Source organism: Perissodus microlepis, chromosome 19 (assembly GCF_051167445.1).
Source record: "Perissodus microlepis isolate ML-2025 ecotype Zambia chromosome 19, ASM5116744v1, whole genome shotgun sequence".
In the NCBI taxonomy this organism is placed as follows: domain Eukaryota; kingdom Metazoa; phylum Chordata; class Actinopteri; order Cichliformes; family Cichlidae; genus Perissodus; species Perissodus microlepis.
In genome coordinates, this window is record NC_140479.1 from 10726189 (window position 1) to 10742974 (window position 16786).

Genomic DNA, 16786 nt, shown 5'->3' on the forward strand with positions numbered 1-16786 from the left:
TGTCCCAAGTGCTGTGTTTAAACTTAAGAGAGCTGTGTGTAAATAAATGCCTGCAAACCTCAGTGAGCTGAAGCAGCTGTAAACGAGAGTGGGCTTAAATTCCTCCACAACTAAATGGCCGACTGAGAAATTCATACATAAGGCAATTATTTTAACTTATTACTGAAAGTGTCTACAACACACAGAATCATTGTGTATACTTGTATTTTTTTTCACATGAAAGGAGACATTTATGGTCTCAAAAAGACCTGTCAGATGACTCTGATGATGAAAGTTTCACTTGAGCTGGTTATTTATTTATTTTGTTTTTAGTGAAATGTCTTACTAGCTATTGAAGGAATTGATATATTCATGTTCCAGGAATTATCTGATTACACCTACATTTAATTTATCTTCAGTCTTGAATACCCAAGGATATTTTTTTTTTTTTTTTTTTTTTTTTAAAGGGAAGACAAAAAGCTGCGCTCACACAAAACTTAAGAGTTGACAAATTTGTTTTTTCTGAAAACAGTCATGCTAATGTTTCAGCCTACTGGACTTCAGTAACCGTTCATATTAGCCATCACTTACTGACCATTAATTAGCAGCTATGAACTACATTTTCATCAAACTCACACACTCAAAGGTAGATTCTGTTCAAAGAACCAGTTCATGCTAATTATTTGCAAAGCTAATGACATCCCCGTCAGCCTTCACTTCGTACTTGTGTTACATGTTACCCTAGCAAACATCAAACTTTTAGCATTGTCCTAAAAATATTGTGTACACAAACAGCAGTGCTCATTTCATATATTTTTATTTTATGGCAAAAGATTTCAATAATCATGCAGGAAATGAATTTTATAAAATGTTTAACACCTTAACATCTAATGTTGCTTTTAAACTAATCATGAACTTTGCATACCGTACATTTTGTCCTACAGGAAGCACTAGCACAATATCATAAAGCACTCAGGCAGAGATGTGAGAATATTTCACTTCACTGTGGTCGAACTCCTTTCGCATTCAAGTGAAAATGGCCCTACTGAGTTTGCAAAAATACAGAAAAAAAATATTTACACCTGAATAATACAGCAGTGTAAATTAATCTTCCATCATGTTTTCCATCATTATCTACTGTGCAGAGTTTTCTTAGTCTACATGAGAGAACACAGTTTAATATTCTTAAATATCTTTGGTTGATAAGCAGGTTAGCCATTCAGTAATAATCTTATTACGTTAATGTCATCTTTCTGTTTGATGACGTGGTTCAATTAGTCGGGGCTCCAGTTTTTATTGTCGTTTCATGTTCGCTGATGCTCAGTACTGGCCTGCTTCATGTTCATTAGTGGCAGTTTCCACACAATTTAAAGGCTTTCTGTCTAAAAGCCTATGACAAAACTTAAATTTCTACAGCAAAGTCTGTTCAGGTAGGAGAGGCTTTACTGTAACGACCCTTTAAAGAAGAGGAAATCTGATCTAACAGGCAGGTGAGGTTTTCCTGTATAAGTCGAGGTGATTCACAGTTATTACTAGTCGTTCTCTTAGGTTTACCTGAATTCAGATCTTCAATCTGTGCCTGTCAAAGGCTCGCTTCAACCTGAACAAAGGCAACAGGCCAAAAATGGCTGCATTTTGTTTCCAGGTTGAAAATACCTTTAAAAACCTCAGGCCACCGTAATCAAAGCCACAGATGTGTTTATCTGTGTTTTTTAAGACCAAAGTGGTAAACTTACAAAATACACTCATCTAAGAATACATCTTTGTACGTTTTTGGCAACAAAAAGCAGAAAGATTACCACAAATGTACAGCACCATTTTGAAATGTGTTCAAAGAGGCGGGATGTAGAGAGCAGCCCAAAAAGATGAACGCATGAATGCACACTGGAGGAAAACTACCAGACATGGGCAAAACAATGGTCCGACACATGTAAATGTAGCTTTTCAAACAACAACAAACTGTGTTTTAAGTCAAACGAATGAACAGTGTCGACTAGCAGAACCAATGAGTCTTGGCAGCTCAAATGCCTAAAAGATGATAAGTTTTTTTTTTTTTTTTATGTACTCTTAATTTAAAGCTACAGGGGAAAAAAACAAAAACTGCTTTAAAGCAACATTATTTTTTTTTTCATAGTCAACACTGATTTCAGTATCCATGTGACAAAGTGTGTTGTGATATTTTTGAAAGAAAGCTAAAATACTGGGACTTAAGCAGGGATGTTTTTCCCTCCTTCCTGCAAGCACTGTGTGCACATCAGTATCAAGGTGGCTCCCGGTATTCCTCTTAGGCCTTTTTCTTACAGACGTGGATGAAGTAACATGGAGCCTGAGACTGGCCCGGCACGTAAGTCTTGAAATCTCCGTAAACGGCGTGCTCCAGTTTGCTGTTGAAGGCCTCGTTCAGCAGACCTCTGAAGCTGTCCAGGCGGTGAGGGTAGTAGGACAAACGGAATTTACTGGAGGACACAAACAGAGCAAAACACCAGAGTTACTGAAGTTTGGTGGTATTTATGAGATTTCAGCTCAGTTTCAACTGTGATACTTAAAAGTATCAAAGTTTAGTTTTAACAATAACACTACTGCAGACCATTTGTCCTTGATTTCAGGAATGCAGCGCAGTTTAACAGCTGTTATTGTGTCTGAGGATGGAGCCCAGCGACCTCGGCTGTAAAAGAATTTACACATCATGAATGATGTTTATAAAGCCCAATGAGGGTTAGGATTATTCATTGGTGTTACATCCTGTGAGGCTGTGGGAGTGTGTGGGTGGGGTGTTTGCCCGCTCTCTCCACCTCCTCCTCTCTTGCCACTCCTACCCCCTCTGTCTCTCTCACTCTCCTCTCTCCCCAGGACACAGCTGCTCTTGATTAGCCTTGTTTGCCACCTGAATCCAGTCAGCAATCACCTCTGAGGCTATTTAAGCTGGGGATGAGCTGTGAGCAAGGGTGGTTTTTCCCCTCTGTGGCTCTACGCATTTTTCTGCTAGGTTTTGGACAGACAACCTCCTTTTGACTAGAGAGTAGACGGGCTTGTGGGCCCTGAGAGTGTTTCCCCGTGGTGAGGAGTAAAGTAGGAAGTGTGAGAAGTAGGAAGTGCCTCCCTTTTTTGTGTTTAGTAGTTCTCTTTTCTTTTGTTGCTGCGAGTGTTCCCTTTGTTTCTTTGACATTATTGGTAAAACAGCGTTGCCGGCTCTTTAAGTTAACGTCATTTGTAATAAAACTATATTATTATAGAACAACTCTGTTTTCCTTTTCATTCTGTTTCCGGACTCATTTGTTACTGGTCCCCTCACTCGCATGCCTAGACCCCTTCGGAGGGGACGTAACAATTGGTCTGTGAGAAAAATTGTGCTCTTCTGTTGCTATGGTGATATATATACTGTATATACAAAGGGGGTGACAACAGTGGCATGGTGTGCTGTCTAATATGGCGGCATGACCAGTAACCAAGGTTACCCTAAACTAAGACTAAATGTGGGAAAAAAAAAAAAACATTTTAGTTGACCAAAACATAAATAACATCTTTGATTAAAATTAAAGCCTAAATGACTTAATTTAAAAATAGAGGAAATATCCTTAGTTTTAGTATCTGTTCGTTTGATTAGTTTGCCTGATGAGTTGGTGATGGATGTCTCAAGACTGTAAATAAACTGCTTTCAAAAAGTCATGTACTGATTTTCTTATTTCTTGCCTCTGACATAAGCCCTCATACAACAATAATAACACCATCTAAAGTGAATGTAGGACAACTTTTTTTTTTGTTTTGTTTTGTTTTTTAGCATCTTAATAAATTAATGTTACCGTTTATGGCTGGAAAACAAAAATATTCAAGGCAATGTAAACCTAAAGATTTGAGATACAGTAAAAGCTGCATTTAATGCATACAAGACATGAAATTTGTAGATGCTATAATGACAAATGTATAATGGATTGTCCAGATCTACCAGTTAGAATAGGTCTCCCACCTACTCCTTACTTTACATAAGTCTAGGATGGTTCATAGAGGAGATCGGGCATTTGCAGTTGTGGCACCGAAAATGTGGAACGATCTACCTCTCCAAATTAGAAAGGCCCCAACTGTTACTCTTTTTAAATCGCATCTTAAAACATATTTTTTTACTCTGGCTTTTGAAACAGTAGGAGAGTTACCAATTCTTTTATCCTAATCTGTTTTAATTTTTATCAGTTGTTGTTGTTAATGTCACTGTTTAATTGTTGTGTTGTACAGCACTTTGGTCAACGCCCTGTTGTTATTAAATGTGCTTTATAAATGAATAAATGAAATGAAATGAAATAAAAGGATCAAGATATAATGTATGAGGTGTGAGCTCAGTCTCCTATCAGCTCTGCAGCAGCATCAGAGCCTGACTCACCTAACTTCAGGCAGGTTCTGGAGGGTGGCCTGTGGCACTTGGATGGTGTAGTCGAGAGTGATCATATGTGGCTTACTGTTGACCCACAACACTGAGGTGGTGATGTCCTGAGTTAGGTCACTCTGCAACACACACACACACACTATTTATCCTCATTTTCTTCTATGATGTCCAAACACAGCCTGAACAGAAGAGACTGATGAAAGGAAAAATAATTTGGTTGGTTCAGTGTTGGAGCACAAGATCAAACTCAGGGATTACGAAGGCATCAGAAACTGATTTTTGCCAACTTGCAATTGTTGACGTAGTATTTATATTGAGGCCTTCCAGCTGGATATTTCCTGCTTTGGCTGGATTAAAGAATATGGACGTTGTTTTTAATGCAAACATCTTGAATCAAATATGGCTCCCTACAGTCACGACCTGCTGTTGTGTATTCTCCACATCTCATATCTGAGCTCATTCCAAATGCAAGCCTGGCTGGTTGTCTGAATTATGTGAACACAAGGTTAAAAAAAAGGGGAGGAGACAGAAAAAAAAAAATCATACATGCAATCTATACAGAAATGTCCACTTAATGTGCACACTAGAGCTACGTGTCATGTTGTTTCCCATCTTCCCAAAGGGCTTTTTACTCATTATTCCTGACTTCATCCGTTTTTTGCCCCATTTGCCAAAATGATATGAAAACCCAAACACATTTCCTTCTGTTTCTCCTGCACCAGTTTTAGTGAAAATCTCACAATATCCGTCAGGCTCCGTGTGGGGATTTAAGTCTTAAAGCCAGCTGCTGCTAGGGATGGCGTAAATAAACCATTCTTAAACAATACTGTCTGTCCCACTACTACTCGCAAAGCAATAAAAGACCAGATTGTGCAGAGAATTAAGATTAAAAATGGGCTTCTTTGTGCCATCTATACTGAGGGCTGAAGAATGGCTTCAAACTTCAGATTCTCTTTTTGGGCAGAGAGATAAGTCCAAAACTTATGATCTGTATGACAATTAAAATAAGGATGGTATTTGAGAAAAAGCCAATAGATAACTGCACGTTGTATGATTAATTCACATTCAGCAAAGTATAAAAGACAGATGTAGCTTCAGGCCCTGAAAAGTGAAGCCAACACAGAAGTGCCTTAAACCTGCACTCATTTGTAGGACCAATGGGGAGCGCTAACTGTGGCTGCAAAATGACTCCCGGTCCTGTAAAAAGTCTGAAAACAAATTTCAGGTCTGACCTCTGTAAATTACTTTCTGATCGATTCTATCAATTCAATTTTAATCACTGAGTTGTATTAAAAATTAAGGGAATTTTGCATATTTTAAAAATGTACAAACAAAAGAGGATTATGAGAGATGATTCCTTGTGATTAACGAGTTATTAGTCAATGATTGTGCGCTTTCACAGTCAGATCTGCTCCTCACTCGTCACATTTCAAAGCAAAAGGACACCAATGGCAAAAATGACCTCCAGGAGCTACGTCCATCTTTTACACTGTTGAAGGATGTAATCAGCCATTTCCAGGTCCAAATGCTCCATAATTTCCAAGAATAAACAAGCAGTTAGACACCACAAGAGCTCAGCCACTGTAGGAAGAGCTAAATCAATATTTGGAGATTTAACAATCTGATATTCAGATGCATGAACAGATTCTCTAATATTTATTATATGTAGTCATTTATTTACTCGTTTATCTTCTGCCCAAGTCTTCTTAGATCAGCTGATAGCTGTGCTGCCCAAGCTGCTGTTGCCAAAAGGGAAGTTGCAGAGTGTCCTCTGGTGGACAAACTATGCAATATCAACACTCGTAAGATGGCTGGAGGGTGTCTCTCCAATTATTTCTTTACGGGCTGTATAGGCTCCAGCAAATGGATGACAGGATGGATTTAACGGCTGATAGATCACCAAAAGGCTAATATTGGCCAACTGATAAAGTGGTCAGGCTCTAGACACCACTGAGTAAGAAATAGATCCAGTTCTTTGAACTTGAATAAACTAAACGGTGTATCTGTTCTCAGAGGTTTTACAATCAAACATACCGTCATCCTTGAAAAGAGAATAAATGACTAAAACAAAAACAGCAGCAGAGAGAACGTCTGTGATCAGCGCAGCCACAACACAAGGTTAATCATTCATATGTTGCTGTGTGCTTTGGGTTCGTACCAAAAAATAACAATCCTAAGCTTCTCTATAGCAGTCTCTAGAGCGAAATCCCGGAAGTGATTTACCAAAGGATTAAAAACAGAGGGGCACCGGGTCCAATTTTCTTGGCTGAGTCCTTTTTTTTTTTTTTCTTTCTAAATTTTACCCGTCGAAACAGATTTTTGCTGATTCTGATTTTCTCTCCACGAACTAAAGGAGCATATACAAGCAAATTAAAATAATATTCAATTTAAAATAATATTTTGAAATTAAATTGAAATATTTTAAACTGTTCAATTGCCATAAGCCTGCAGTACTTTGGAAAGAGTTAAGAAAAACAGACTAAAATGTACACCGACTGTTACCTGACGCATTTCACCTTTCCAAACAAAGCAGGTGTCGTGAGCCTGAAGGCTGTAGTTTCCACCATGAGTTCTTAAAAGCTCAGCTTAAAAACTAAGCTACACATGAATGCTGTTTATACAAAATGAAAACAAATGCCGCTTTTTTTTTTTTTTTTGAACCAGCACTGATTCAAAAATTAAATTTAAAATGTGAATATCAGTGTTTCTATAACAGGATGTCCCAAACTGGAGAAGTCCTAAACCCAGTCGTACATCAGGCACTGAAACAAATACTGTTACAAGCATTTAAGACAGGAATCCATAATTAGAACTGCTCAGTATGCATCTCTGACAATTCAGCATTATCTAAATAAGGCTAATGCTTCTGTATTTACACTGTTATGCAATTATGTTGTAAAAAGAATAATCACTGCAGTAAATCCAATATTGGTATATGATTGGTACCTTGTAGTAGATGTTCTTGCCTTGTGGAGCACGCCCGGTCTCCAGGATGTAGTCGTAATTGCGGTGGTCAATGATGAGGACCCCACCTGGTCTGACCATACTGGCGATGTTGTGAAGGGCCAACTTTTGGTCACTCTGGTCCCCTAACAGCAACAACAACACGACTGAGTGCATGAATAAGGGATCAAATTGGCAGCTAAACACATGGTAACAAACTGTGGAAGGCAAAGGCGTGTGCATCGATTCAAGGAGATGTTTGATTTGAGTTATGGATGCAGGAGTAAGTATGGGCTTGCCATGCCTCCACACCCTGCTACAGTGAGGTGAAAGAGCACTCCAGGGCACTGCAACATCATCGCTGGGTGTGTTCAGACATGCACCCAGACAGGTCATACCGACCTTATACCAGGTCAGTATGACCTGGTATAAATTTAAACTCGAATGCCTACGTTTGCCAAGTCCAGGCATAATGAGGTGTTTTGACAGGCCCAGAGGAAAAGCCCTTAAGCTCACCTATAAAATTAACAACACTTTTATTATTTGTGTACCTTTAAAGTCTGGTAAGTGGGCAAATGAGTTGCCGAGGCAGATGACTGCATCAAAACCATCTCCTGGTTTCTGAATGTCTTCTGATAAAGTCAGCCAGTTGGCCTCTTCAATCACTGAAGACAAGAAGGAAAAGAGCAGAACATGAGGTCACCAGAGGAAATGTAGATATCCACCACAAACGTGTGCACTTTGCAACAGTTTAAGACAAATGAAACAACTCTGAGTGCTGCCCACACACAGGGCTTTATTGGGAGCAACCCAGGCATGACGGCCAATGCAAAACAAACACCACACAGTCTCGGTTTTATTACTATAAGAAGGTCCGTGACTAAATGTCATACTGATTGCTTAGCTTTTCAACTTTAAGCTTACCCTGCCATCACTTGTACTGATGTTGCTCTGTTGATTAAGTTAACTTTATGTTAGGATGCACATTCTCTGACGAATGCTTCATTTGTGTCACTTTTTCAATTCTTTGACTGAAATATTTTTGGCAACTCATTTTGGGTTATTTTCCATTGATTCATATGAGAGATCAATTTACTAGTTAACAATTCCCTGGCAACTCGCCCCGGCCCTTGTCTTATGCTTTAACTACCAGTTGGCTCATTGGCTTCAATATCCTTTAGCTGCTTCCCTGGAGAGGATCTCATCCCATGACTGGAGCTGCTCCAGTTCAACTTGTACTACAGCTTGACTCTGTAGTCCTTGTTCTGCTCTTATGTTCCACTTGGGGATCAGAACCTGAAGCTTGTGCTGCTCTGCTGAGGTCACAGAGAAGAACAAGGACTGCCGTCTCCAGCTGTAGTCCAAGATGGTGGACTGTGAGGATGAGAGGCTCACAAAGAGACTGTCACAAAATGCTTGGCAAATATGATTTGATTAATGGCACAAATAGAATCTAAATCTGTGGAACTCACTGATTCAATAAATATATTTTAATTTTCATACCCCATTGGTCAAAAGCTGGTTCTTTTCTCCTGTCCCATCTCGCCTTCAGTGCATACTTGAGCATTTTGTCGCTGGCATCCACACTCACTAAATTAAACCCCTCCTCCACCAACATAATGGAGTCAATCCTAGAAAACAAAATCCATGAATACATTAAAAACAACAACCGACCTGTGAGGATCATGCAGTAGGTGTGTTTTGATTTTGAAGTAATCCCTGCTGTCATCTTCCCCTAAAAAACCAGTTTGATCAAGTCTGAGTGTGTGTTTGCTGTGACTGCACTACATGTGGTTTAGTAGTAGGTTGATAAGCTTATCGTCTCACTACAGACAGGAATATTAACCTTGTCACAGGTAAGGAGAGATGATTTGTATAGTAGCCAGAAGCTACTCCTATTTTGAAAACCTGACAGGAAAACGTGATTGTGGGCCAAACCACAGCCTGAATAGATGCTACTGACTGACTTTCAAAAATGTTTTCTCGGCAATTTATGAGTTAATAATAAACAATACTGACGTGTTTCAGTGCAACAGGGGGGAGGGACTCAATGGACAATAATGCAGAAATCATTAACATCTACTGGGTAACTGCAAGATAATATATAACAGCAAAACAAATAAAGCTTACGTAAAAAGAACAGCCAGTTTTCAGATTTGGATTAAACAGTCTTAGGCTAAAAGCAAATTCCTATCTTTTAGATTTCATTTTGGCAACAAGTCTCAAAGGACCCTGATGGTCCTTCATTTGGTTCAACTGTGTTCAGTCTGGTGACTGTGAAGGCCTCAGCTTAACAGATCCAGTATAATCCTTGAGGTATGAGTCAGGGATTCATGGTTTCCCTTTAATTTGTCTGTATGCCTATCCATTCTGCAGTTATACATAAGATTCCCTGCTAGAACCTATGGAATCCTACATTAAAAAAAACTCTCACAGGTTCAGCTGAAAGTGATTCACAGCCTGAAGCTTCTTCTCAGAATTAGAAAGCATCACAAACACACTCTGCCAAAAATAGCTATTTGTAACCGTGATCCACGAGGAATATGTTTATTTCGAGGCTGCTGCACTATGGAGGGGCACCACTACTAGGGTATCGGGTCAGAATCAATGTGCTGGGGTGCTCCAAACCGCAGGAAAACAACCATGCGGCCTGAGATATGGAGCTGAGTTATTATGGAAATGACTGCAGTTCTTACATGAACATTATAAGCTCTGTAATGTTGACTAGCAGCTGAAATGAGTGCTAAGTGATGAACAAAGAAAAAAGAAGATACATTTATAATAAACATCAAATAATAAAATGGTTACAGTGCATCTCCAGTGAAAATTCTCCATGAGAAAAACAACAGCTGAGGTGACATATATGGTCTGCTTGTCTGTGCTTAGGCAATGGCCTTGCTGCTGTGTGAGAGCAAAGTCAACGTATCAAGGGAGATAAAAAAGACTGCAGGAAACCAGAAAAAACTCCTTTCAACTACCCAGCACTAGTTCATCACCCACTGACCTACTAAATGCAAGTTTAGGGTTCGCTTGTGTTTAGTTTGCTTTAGAAACAGGAAATTTAAATGGACAACACTTGCTTCTACAAGCTTGTGTCTCAGACATATTACGCCTCTCTAATTGAATCACATTTAACCAGCATGTGTAAACCTGCTGTGTCCACATCAGACCAGTGCAGGAGGCAGGACGTGGCTCAGGATCAGGTGCAACTCTGCACTTTCATTCATTATTCTGTGGCTTAATCCGGATTTTGTCCCGAGTTAAAAAGGGTCAGTGAGTTGAAATTCCACAAAAGTCAAACTCACTTGAACGGCTATAAAGATGGGTACACTACAAAAAGGCCTATGTGAGCTGAAATCACATTATTTTTACCTACAGATCTATCAAGAACAGAAAAGAAGCAAACACCATCATCACTATCAGCTACGCCTACACAACTCTGTTCTGAAGCTGCACAATCACTGTAAATCACACAAGAGTCACACCTTTTCACAAATCTGAAAAGCAATAATGCAGTCTGAATCAGCACGTTTTATGGCGTCATCAGCAGCTGTTCACCTGCTGTATCATTGAGTTCAGGTTTTTGTTTGGCATATGCAATTTAAATCAAAGTTTAACCATTAACAAAAGCGTGCTCGAGATACTTGAATAAAGCCGTATTTAAGATTTTGTTATGGAAATTTCAGAACTTAATAAAGTTTTTGCTTACATTTTTTTTTATTTGATCATATTTATAGATCCATACTAAGTTGAACGATTTTTAAGTGGATTTTGATGAAGCAGAGCTGAAGCCCCTGTCAGACGTGTCACTATGAAACTGCTAAGTTGACCTGACATTACCCTGTTCCGCAGGCTACATCCAGCACACTCCGCACCCCGTGCTGCTTCAGCAGGGACACCACCCAGCTCCTGTACTCCTGCGTCCTGCTCTTCGTGTCTCCGATGTACAGCTGCCACACTTTCGCTGCTTTGCCATCGGCGTATTGATCAGGAAGACCTACGGCTGCCACACCGAGGGACCGGGTCCTAAACACGCTGTCGACCGACATACTGCCGCTGCTTCTCCCTGCCCGGACCGCTAACTCTACCTGAGTGTCGAGCGGACAAACAAGTTTGGACAAGTTTAACTGAGTGAAGAAACGTACTACCTCTCTGACAGGTATGCTTGCCACATGCTAGCCGAAATGTTATTATTTATATGAATAACCTAAGGGAGAAACTTTAAGCCAATGACACGCCGTCGAGGACTGCCGCCTACTTTCTGATTGGATAACGTGAAGGGAGCCCGCCCCTTTTCTGTTTAGCATTGGAATACATCACTCGAGTGAAGCTTTGAAGGTGGCTAATTTTCCCCCTTGAACTTACCTTCCAGGATAAGTGTCACACTGTATTCCATCAAAGTTAAATTAAATACAAGTGCATATTCAAGTTAAAATTAAGTTATGTTTGACGTTGGAGGAGAAGTATTTAAGTATAACGTTAAAATAAAGTAGAGCTCACGAAGCCCATTACCTGTAAGGTTTTACTCGGGGAATAAATTCCACCAAGTACGGCACAGAGGACTCGCCCCCTTTAACATTTCATCATCCATCGTTTGATCATGCTGTTTGGACGCATTGCTTGCGAAGCATGAATAGTAGGAGTTTTTTGCAAAGTAAAACTCATAATAATTTCATTTTTTTTAACAATGAAATGCACAATGCTGCAGTAGTTAAGTGCACAGGGTGTAATGTAGGTGAACAATGTGATTTAAAAAAAAAAAACATGGAATAAAATCATCTCAGGACTCTCCCAGACAGATTATTAGGCACTTTTCGTGCCCTCCCAAACAAAGTGAACTCCTCCTGTTGTGATTGGCGGATTTGGTTCTCTAGGACCCATATTTGCTGGTAGAGGTGAGGTCATGTCAGCTACAACCAGTGCGAGCTAGGTTAGGTTTGCAACTTCCAGTTTTTTCAGAACTGCACTACTACTTTATGGGTTGTTCACGCACACATACACACTTAATACTTTCAAAAATCCAGATCTGACTTCGAACACAGGCACAGTTATGTAATTCAGCCTAAGCAGGGGTTGGCAAGAACACACAGCACTGCCTAGAGGAAGTCACACATTAGTGCACCTTTGCACTTGTCTGCCAAAAAGACATTCCTTCCTGTGGTTGTTTTGATGGTCGTGGAGTACAAAATGTGACTCACTGCAAAGGACAAAGGACATGATCCACATCATTTTTATCCTCAGTGACACGTCATGACATTTGCATGTGGGCATTGTCATGGTTGATCATAAATTAAATCCCTACGAGCAACCTTGTAGCATTTTGTATCATCTTTGCTTCTAAAAGAATAAATGGACCTAAATCATGTCCAGAAATTGCACCCCAGACCTTAACAGATGACCAGAGAGAGAGGGAGAGAGAGATTCTAATACAGTTTGTTGAATATACGCATTAAATTAATCATCGTATCCCTTCTGAAGTATTGCGTCAATGCTGTTGTTACAAAATGAAACAGGAAGTGAGTGATTAGTCAGATGGCGGAACAGATAAAAGGCTGAAGAAAATAGTTACATTTCAACTTGTTGTTTTCAGTAGGACCATGATTGACACCACTTCCAGAGCCAAACTTTGCTGGAAATCGCCTCCTATCAATCAAATCAAATTTAAGATTGACACAGTCACTGCCAATTTGTCGGCTGCACATCACGTGAATCTTTTATTCCACCACATCCCAAAGGTGCTCTGTTTCACTGAGATCTGGTGAATGTTGGTGCCGTTTGAGTACAGCGAACACAAGTCATGTTCAAGAAACTAGTGAGATGATTTGAAGTTTTTGGTATGTGGTGTTATCCTACTGGAAGGAATCATCAGAAGTGAGGTACACTGTGCTCATAAAGAGATGGACATGGTCAACAGTATTCAGGCAAATGTGCAAACAAATGTTGCATCAGAAACTGAGAGTCCGGAGACCGGCTGACAGATTGTTGAAGCGACCTGGAAATTTCCCTTAGAGCTCTGACATCAACAAAGGATTTTTATCCAGTAAACTGCCGCTCGCTGGATAGTTTCATTTTTTCACATATATATCATCTGTAAACTCTGGATATGGTTGTGTTCTAAAATCCCAGCAGATCAGCAGTTTCTGAAATACTCACACCAGCTCATCTGGCACCAACAACTGTGTCACATTCAGAGCCATGTAAACAACCTTCCTTTTTTTTTTTTTTTACTGATGCTCAGTTTGAATTTCAGCAGGTTGTCTTGACCATGTCTACATGCCTAGGTGCAATGAGTTGCTGAATTCTGATTGACTGATCAGACATTATTAGTAACGAGTAGCTCAACAAGTGTACTTAAAGTGGCCAGTGAGCGCAAACAGATGAATAAAAAGGACAAATAATTTTTTGCTAAATAAAATTGAAAGAAAAACACAAGTCCGATAATTTATTTATCAATATACCTGCAACAATGTCCATGTATCTTTATTTATACAGCATATTTCATTACATGTTGCTTAAGAAAAATAAATGTAAAAAAAGTAGGTGTACAGCGTATTAAGGCCATAAAAACTAAATAATAATTAATATTAGAGATATTTTATATTTTAAAACAGTTGTTACTAATGCTATATTATTAGAAGATACAGCTTAAGTAATTCGGTTTCTGTTGGAACAAACTGTAATTTCCCAAATTACAATTTGACTCAGTTCTGACGGCCTTCCCATACTTTCTCAGCACTTTGTTCTTGAGGACAGTAGATGGTGCTATAAGAGCAAATCTGAAAGAATTCACGCTTGAACATGAAACATAATTGACCATAAAATTACCTCAAAAAAGACCTGAAATAAAAGTATACACATGTCATATCTTTAAAACTCATTTGCAACCAGTTAAATGTACAAATATGAATGATTATAGAAAAAGGTCAGCGTTAACATATTTATACATATGCTGTACGTGAAGTACACATAAGTATGTTAAGAGTGTAAAAATAGTTTGATTACTTTTTGAATACTCTTTACCATTTTATATACTTCTATATTATATGTTCAAGCATTAATGAGTTCATAAAGATGTTTCAAAAACTGCTTTTGGAAGAATACAAAACTGATAAAGTTGATGACTGATAGTATATATAACTATGCTAAATTGTATCTGAATTATAGCTATCACTGTAGCTATCTTTATACTTGTCCCTCATTCCTTATTGTGTGGGGTAAGTGATGGGGGGGGGGGGGAAGTTGGGGTAACACTGAATATGGTGATTCAATAGAGTGAGCGTAAGGTAGGGATTAATAAGTATGTACATCCTTCTTCCTACTCCATTTCAGACTTAACGGTTGTCATTTCATGTAATTTAGATTCTGTTTATTTTATTATATATTTATATATATATATATATATATATATATATATATATATATATTGGTTTGTTGTATATTCCTAAAATGAAGATGATGTTGTGGTAGTAGTAGTAATAACAACAGCACATTGGGTTTCGTTCATATAAGCTCTGAAATTATGTAATAAAATAAAGGTGTAAACCTCCTAAAATGATAGATGTTAAAATGTTTCATGTATAAAAATGTAGTTCTCACTTTTCTTGTTTTCCAAAAGGAAAAATGAGATGTAAAACATTTGGAATTCTTTACATTCATCTATACATCTGGCCAGTTGTTCATCTAATCTACCCTCCTTTTTGACAAAAACACACAAATAAACCATGATTAATGACCATAGGCTCAGAAAATATGACTGGAGCTAATAGTTGGAGGCCAGTCAGTAATTGGAGGTGTAGGTTAGAGCTACTTTGACTTGTTAAGCCACTTAAACATTTAGAGTTTTCTGTTCCCAGTGATGTGGACCACACCTTTAGGTTCATGAGTGTACCATTAAATAACTAGAAGACGACACAGAATACCCAAGTCTGCGATAAAGAACAAAGAGCCAGAGGACCCTGTCATTTTGGGGCAATAATTAAGTCACAACGTTGTTGCGATTAGAATTTTCTCTTTGCCTGTAAAGCTTAACTACATAAAACCTAATCACAAAAATAGATGCAATGACAACAACAATGACCACAATCCAAATCCACAGAAAGCGCACCCCAGGAACAGAAGACTCCTTCAGTGTATTGTTGCTGATGGGTGGTTTGACAAATGCTACAACGGGAGGAGTTGTGACTGGACCTTCATTAGGGTCCTCACAAAAGTTACCATCAACCTTTAGAAAGCCTTCAGGACATATGTCATAGCCAGCCTCTTGTATACTAGGGCATCTCTTTTGTGCACAGTGTGGTTTGCACTGCCTGGGGTCTTTGTTGTCTGGTATATATTGTTCGAAACAAGAGCATGTGTAACCCCCCTTAAAATCCTCACAGTTCTGCTCACATGGTCCAGATGAACAGCCTTTATAGCTTTGAAAAAGGGTTGGGTGCAATACTTCTTGTCCACGGCATGCATCTTGGAGCTCAACTTTGCACAGAAACCCATCAGCTTTATCTGAGCACGGTCTCTCTGTCCATTTTTCATCACTTGAAAGTGATACGCAATGTGGAGAGCAGAGTTGAATGTGGTTATTCCAGGATGGAAGAAAGGTGATGCCCGGTCTGCCAGATATCCACTTATAGCCTCTCAGTGGAGCTGAGAGGTTGCTGCAGGCACCAGCTGGTAAATGCAGCCCGATCCAGTAGTTCCCAAACAATTCCTGGCTCAGAATGTCAAACAACCTCTTATCACTCTTAGAGCACAACTGCAGAAGTTCTCCTTTCCTGTCATGGCAGGCTTTTTCAGCTGTTTTAAAATCCACTTCACCCTGGTTTAGAGTTATGCAGTCAGGTTTGCCATAATTACTGCAAACGGCTCTGCAGTGGCCAGGCTGCTTTATATCCAATCCTTTTCCAAGAGTCAGTGAAACCATCAGAATAGTCATACTCATCCTAAGCACAGGCACTCTTGTCTGTAAGCAGGCCATGCTGTCTCATAGTGGAGTACATAAGGTTGCCTGTCTTAAATGATGGGGAATTTCCAGTCTTTGTGCCATTGCGGAAACAGGGTATCTCAGGAAGGAAATGAGATAAAGAAAAAAAATTAGTTGAAGTAGGACCAGCAGCAACAAAATGAAGAACAATGTTTAGATATACTAAATATGCAAAGGGCTCTTATATAAACTGCCAAACTAATTCAAGTAGTTGCCTAAAATCAAGATTCACGATTTTATACCAAAATTTGAGCCGGCGCACTGGACCTCTCTGAGAAGTCAGGAATTAATCAAGCAGAACAATCGACTGCTAATTTATTATTTTTTTTCTGGAATATAAGGTTTAATTTGGCAACCTCATCAAAAACAGTAATGTGTTTAAAATAAATTCATGGGTAATAACAATAAATAAAAAAAAAAAAAATCTAACACATTAACCTTTACAGAAACATAAACAATGATTCTGGTAATAGAATGGGCTTTATGAATGGTAGTGCTATCTATATATGTAA

At 39.0% G+C, this 16786-nt stretch overlaps 2 protein-coding genes across 2 annotated transcripts; both read right to left on the reverse strand.

Moving 5' to 3' along the window:
- Positions 1 to 442: 442 nt before the first annotated feature.
- On the reverse strand, positions 443 to 11482 carry gnmt (glycine N-methyltransferase). Its single transcript, XM_084915236.1, has 6 exons — positions 11138 to 11482; positions 8801 to 8928; positions 7849 to 7962; positions 7301 to 7443; positions 4352 to 4473; positions 443 to 2435 (listed from the first exon to the last, which is right to left on the reverse strand). Exons 1-6 carry the CDS (start codon positions 11344 to 11346, stop codon positions 2264 to 2266), a joined length of 888 nt encoding a protein of 295 aa, XP_084771362.1. The 5' UTR covers positions 11347 to 11482; the 3' UTR covers positions 443 to 2263.
- A 3247-nt stretch (positions 11483 to 14729) lies between these two features.
- On the reverse strand, positions 14730 to 16518 carry LOC146365524 (endosialin-like). Its single transcript, XM_084915355.1, has one exon. The coding sequence runs from the start codon at positions 16266 to 16268 to the stop codon at positions 15273 to 15275; it is 996 nt and encodes a 331-aa protein (XP_084771481.1). The 5' UTR covers positions 16269 to 16518; the 3' UTR covers positions 14730 to 15272.
- Between the last annotated feature and the right edge of the window lie 268 nt (positions 16519 to 16786).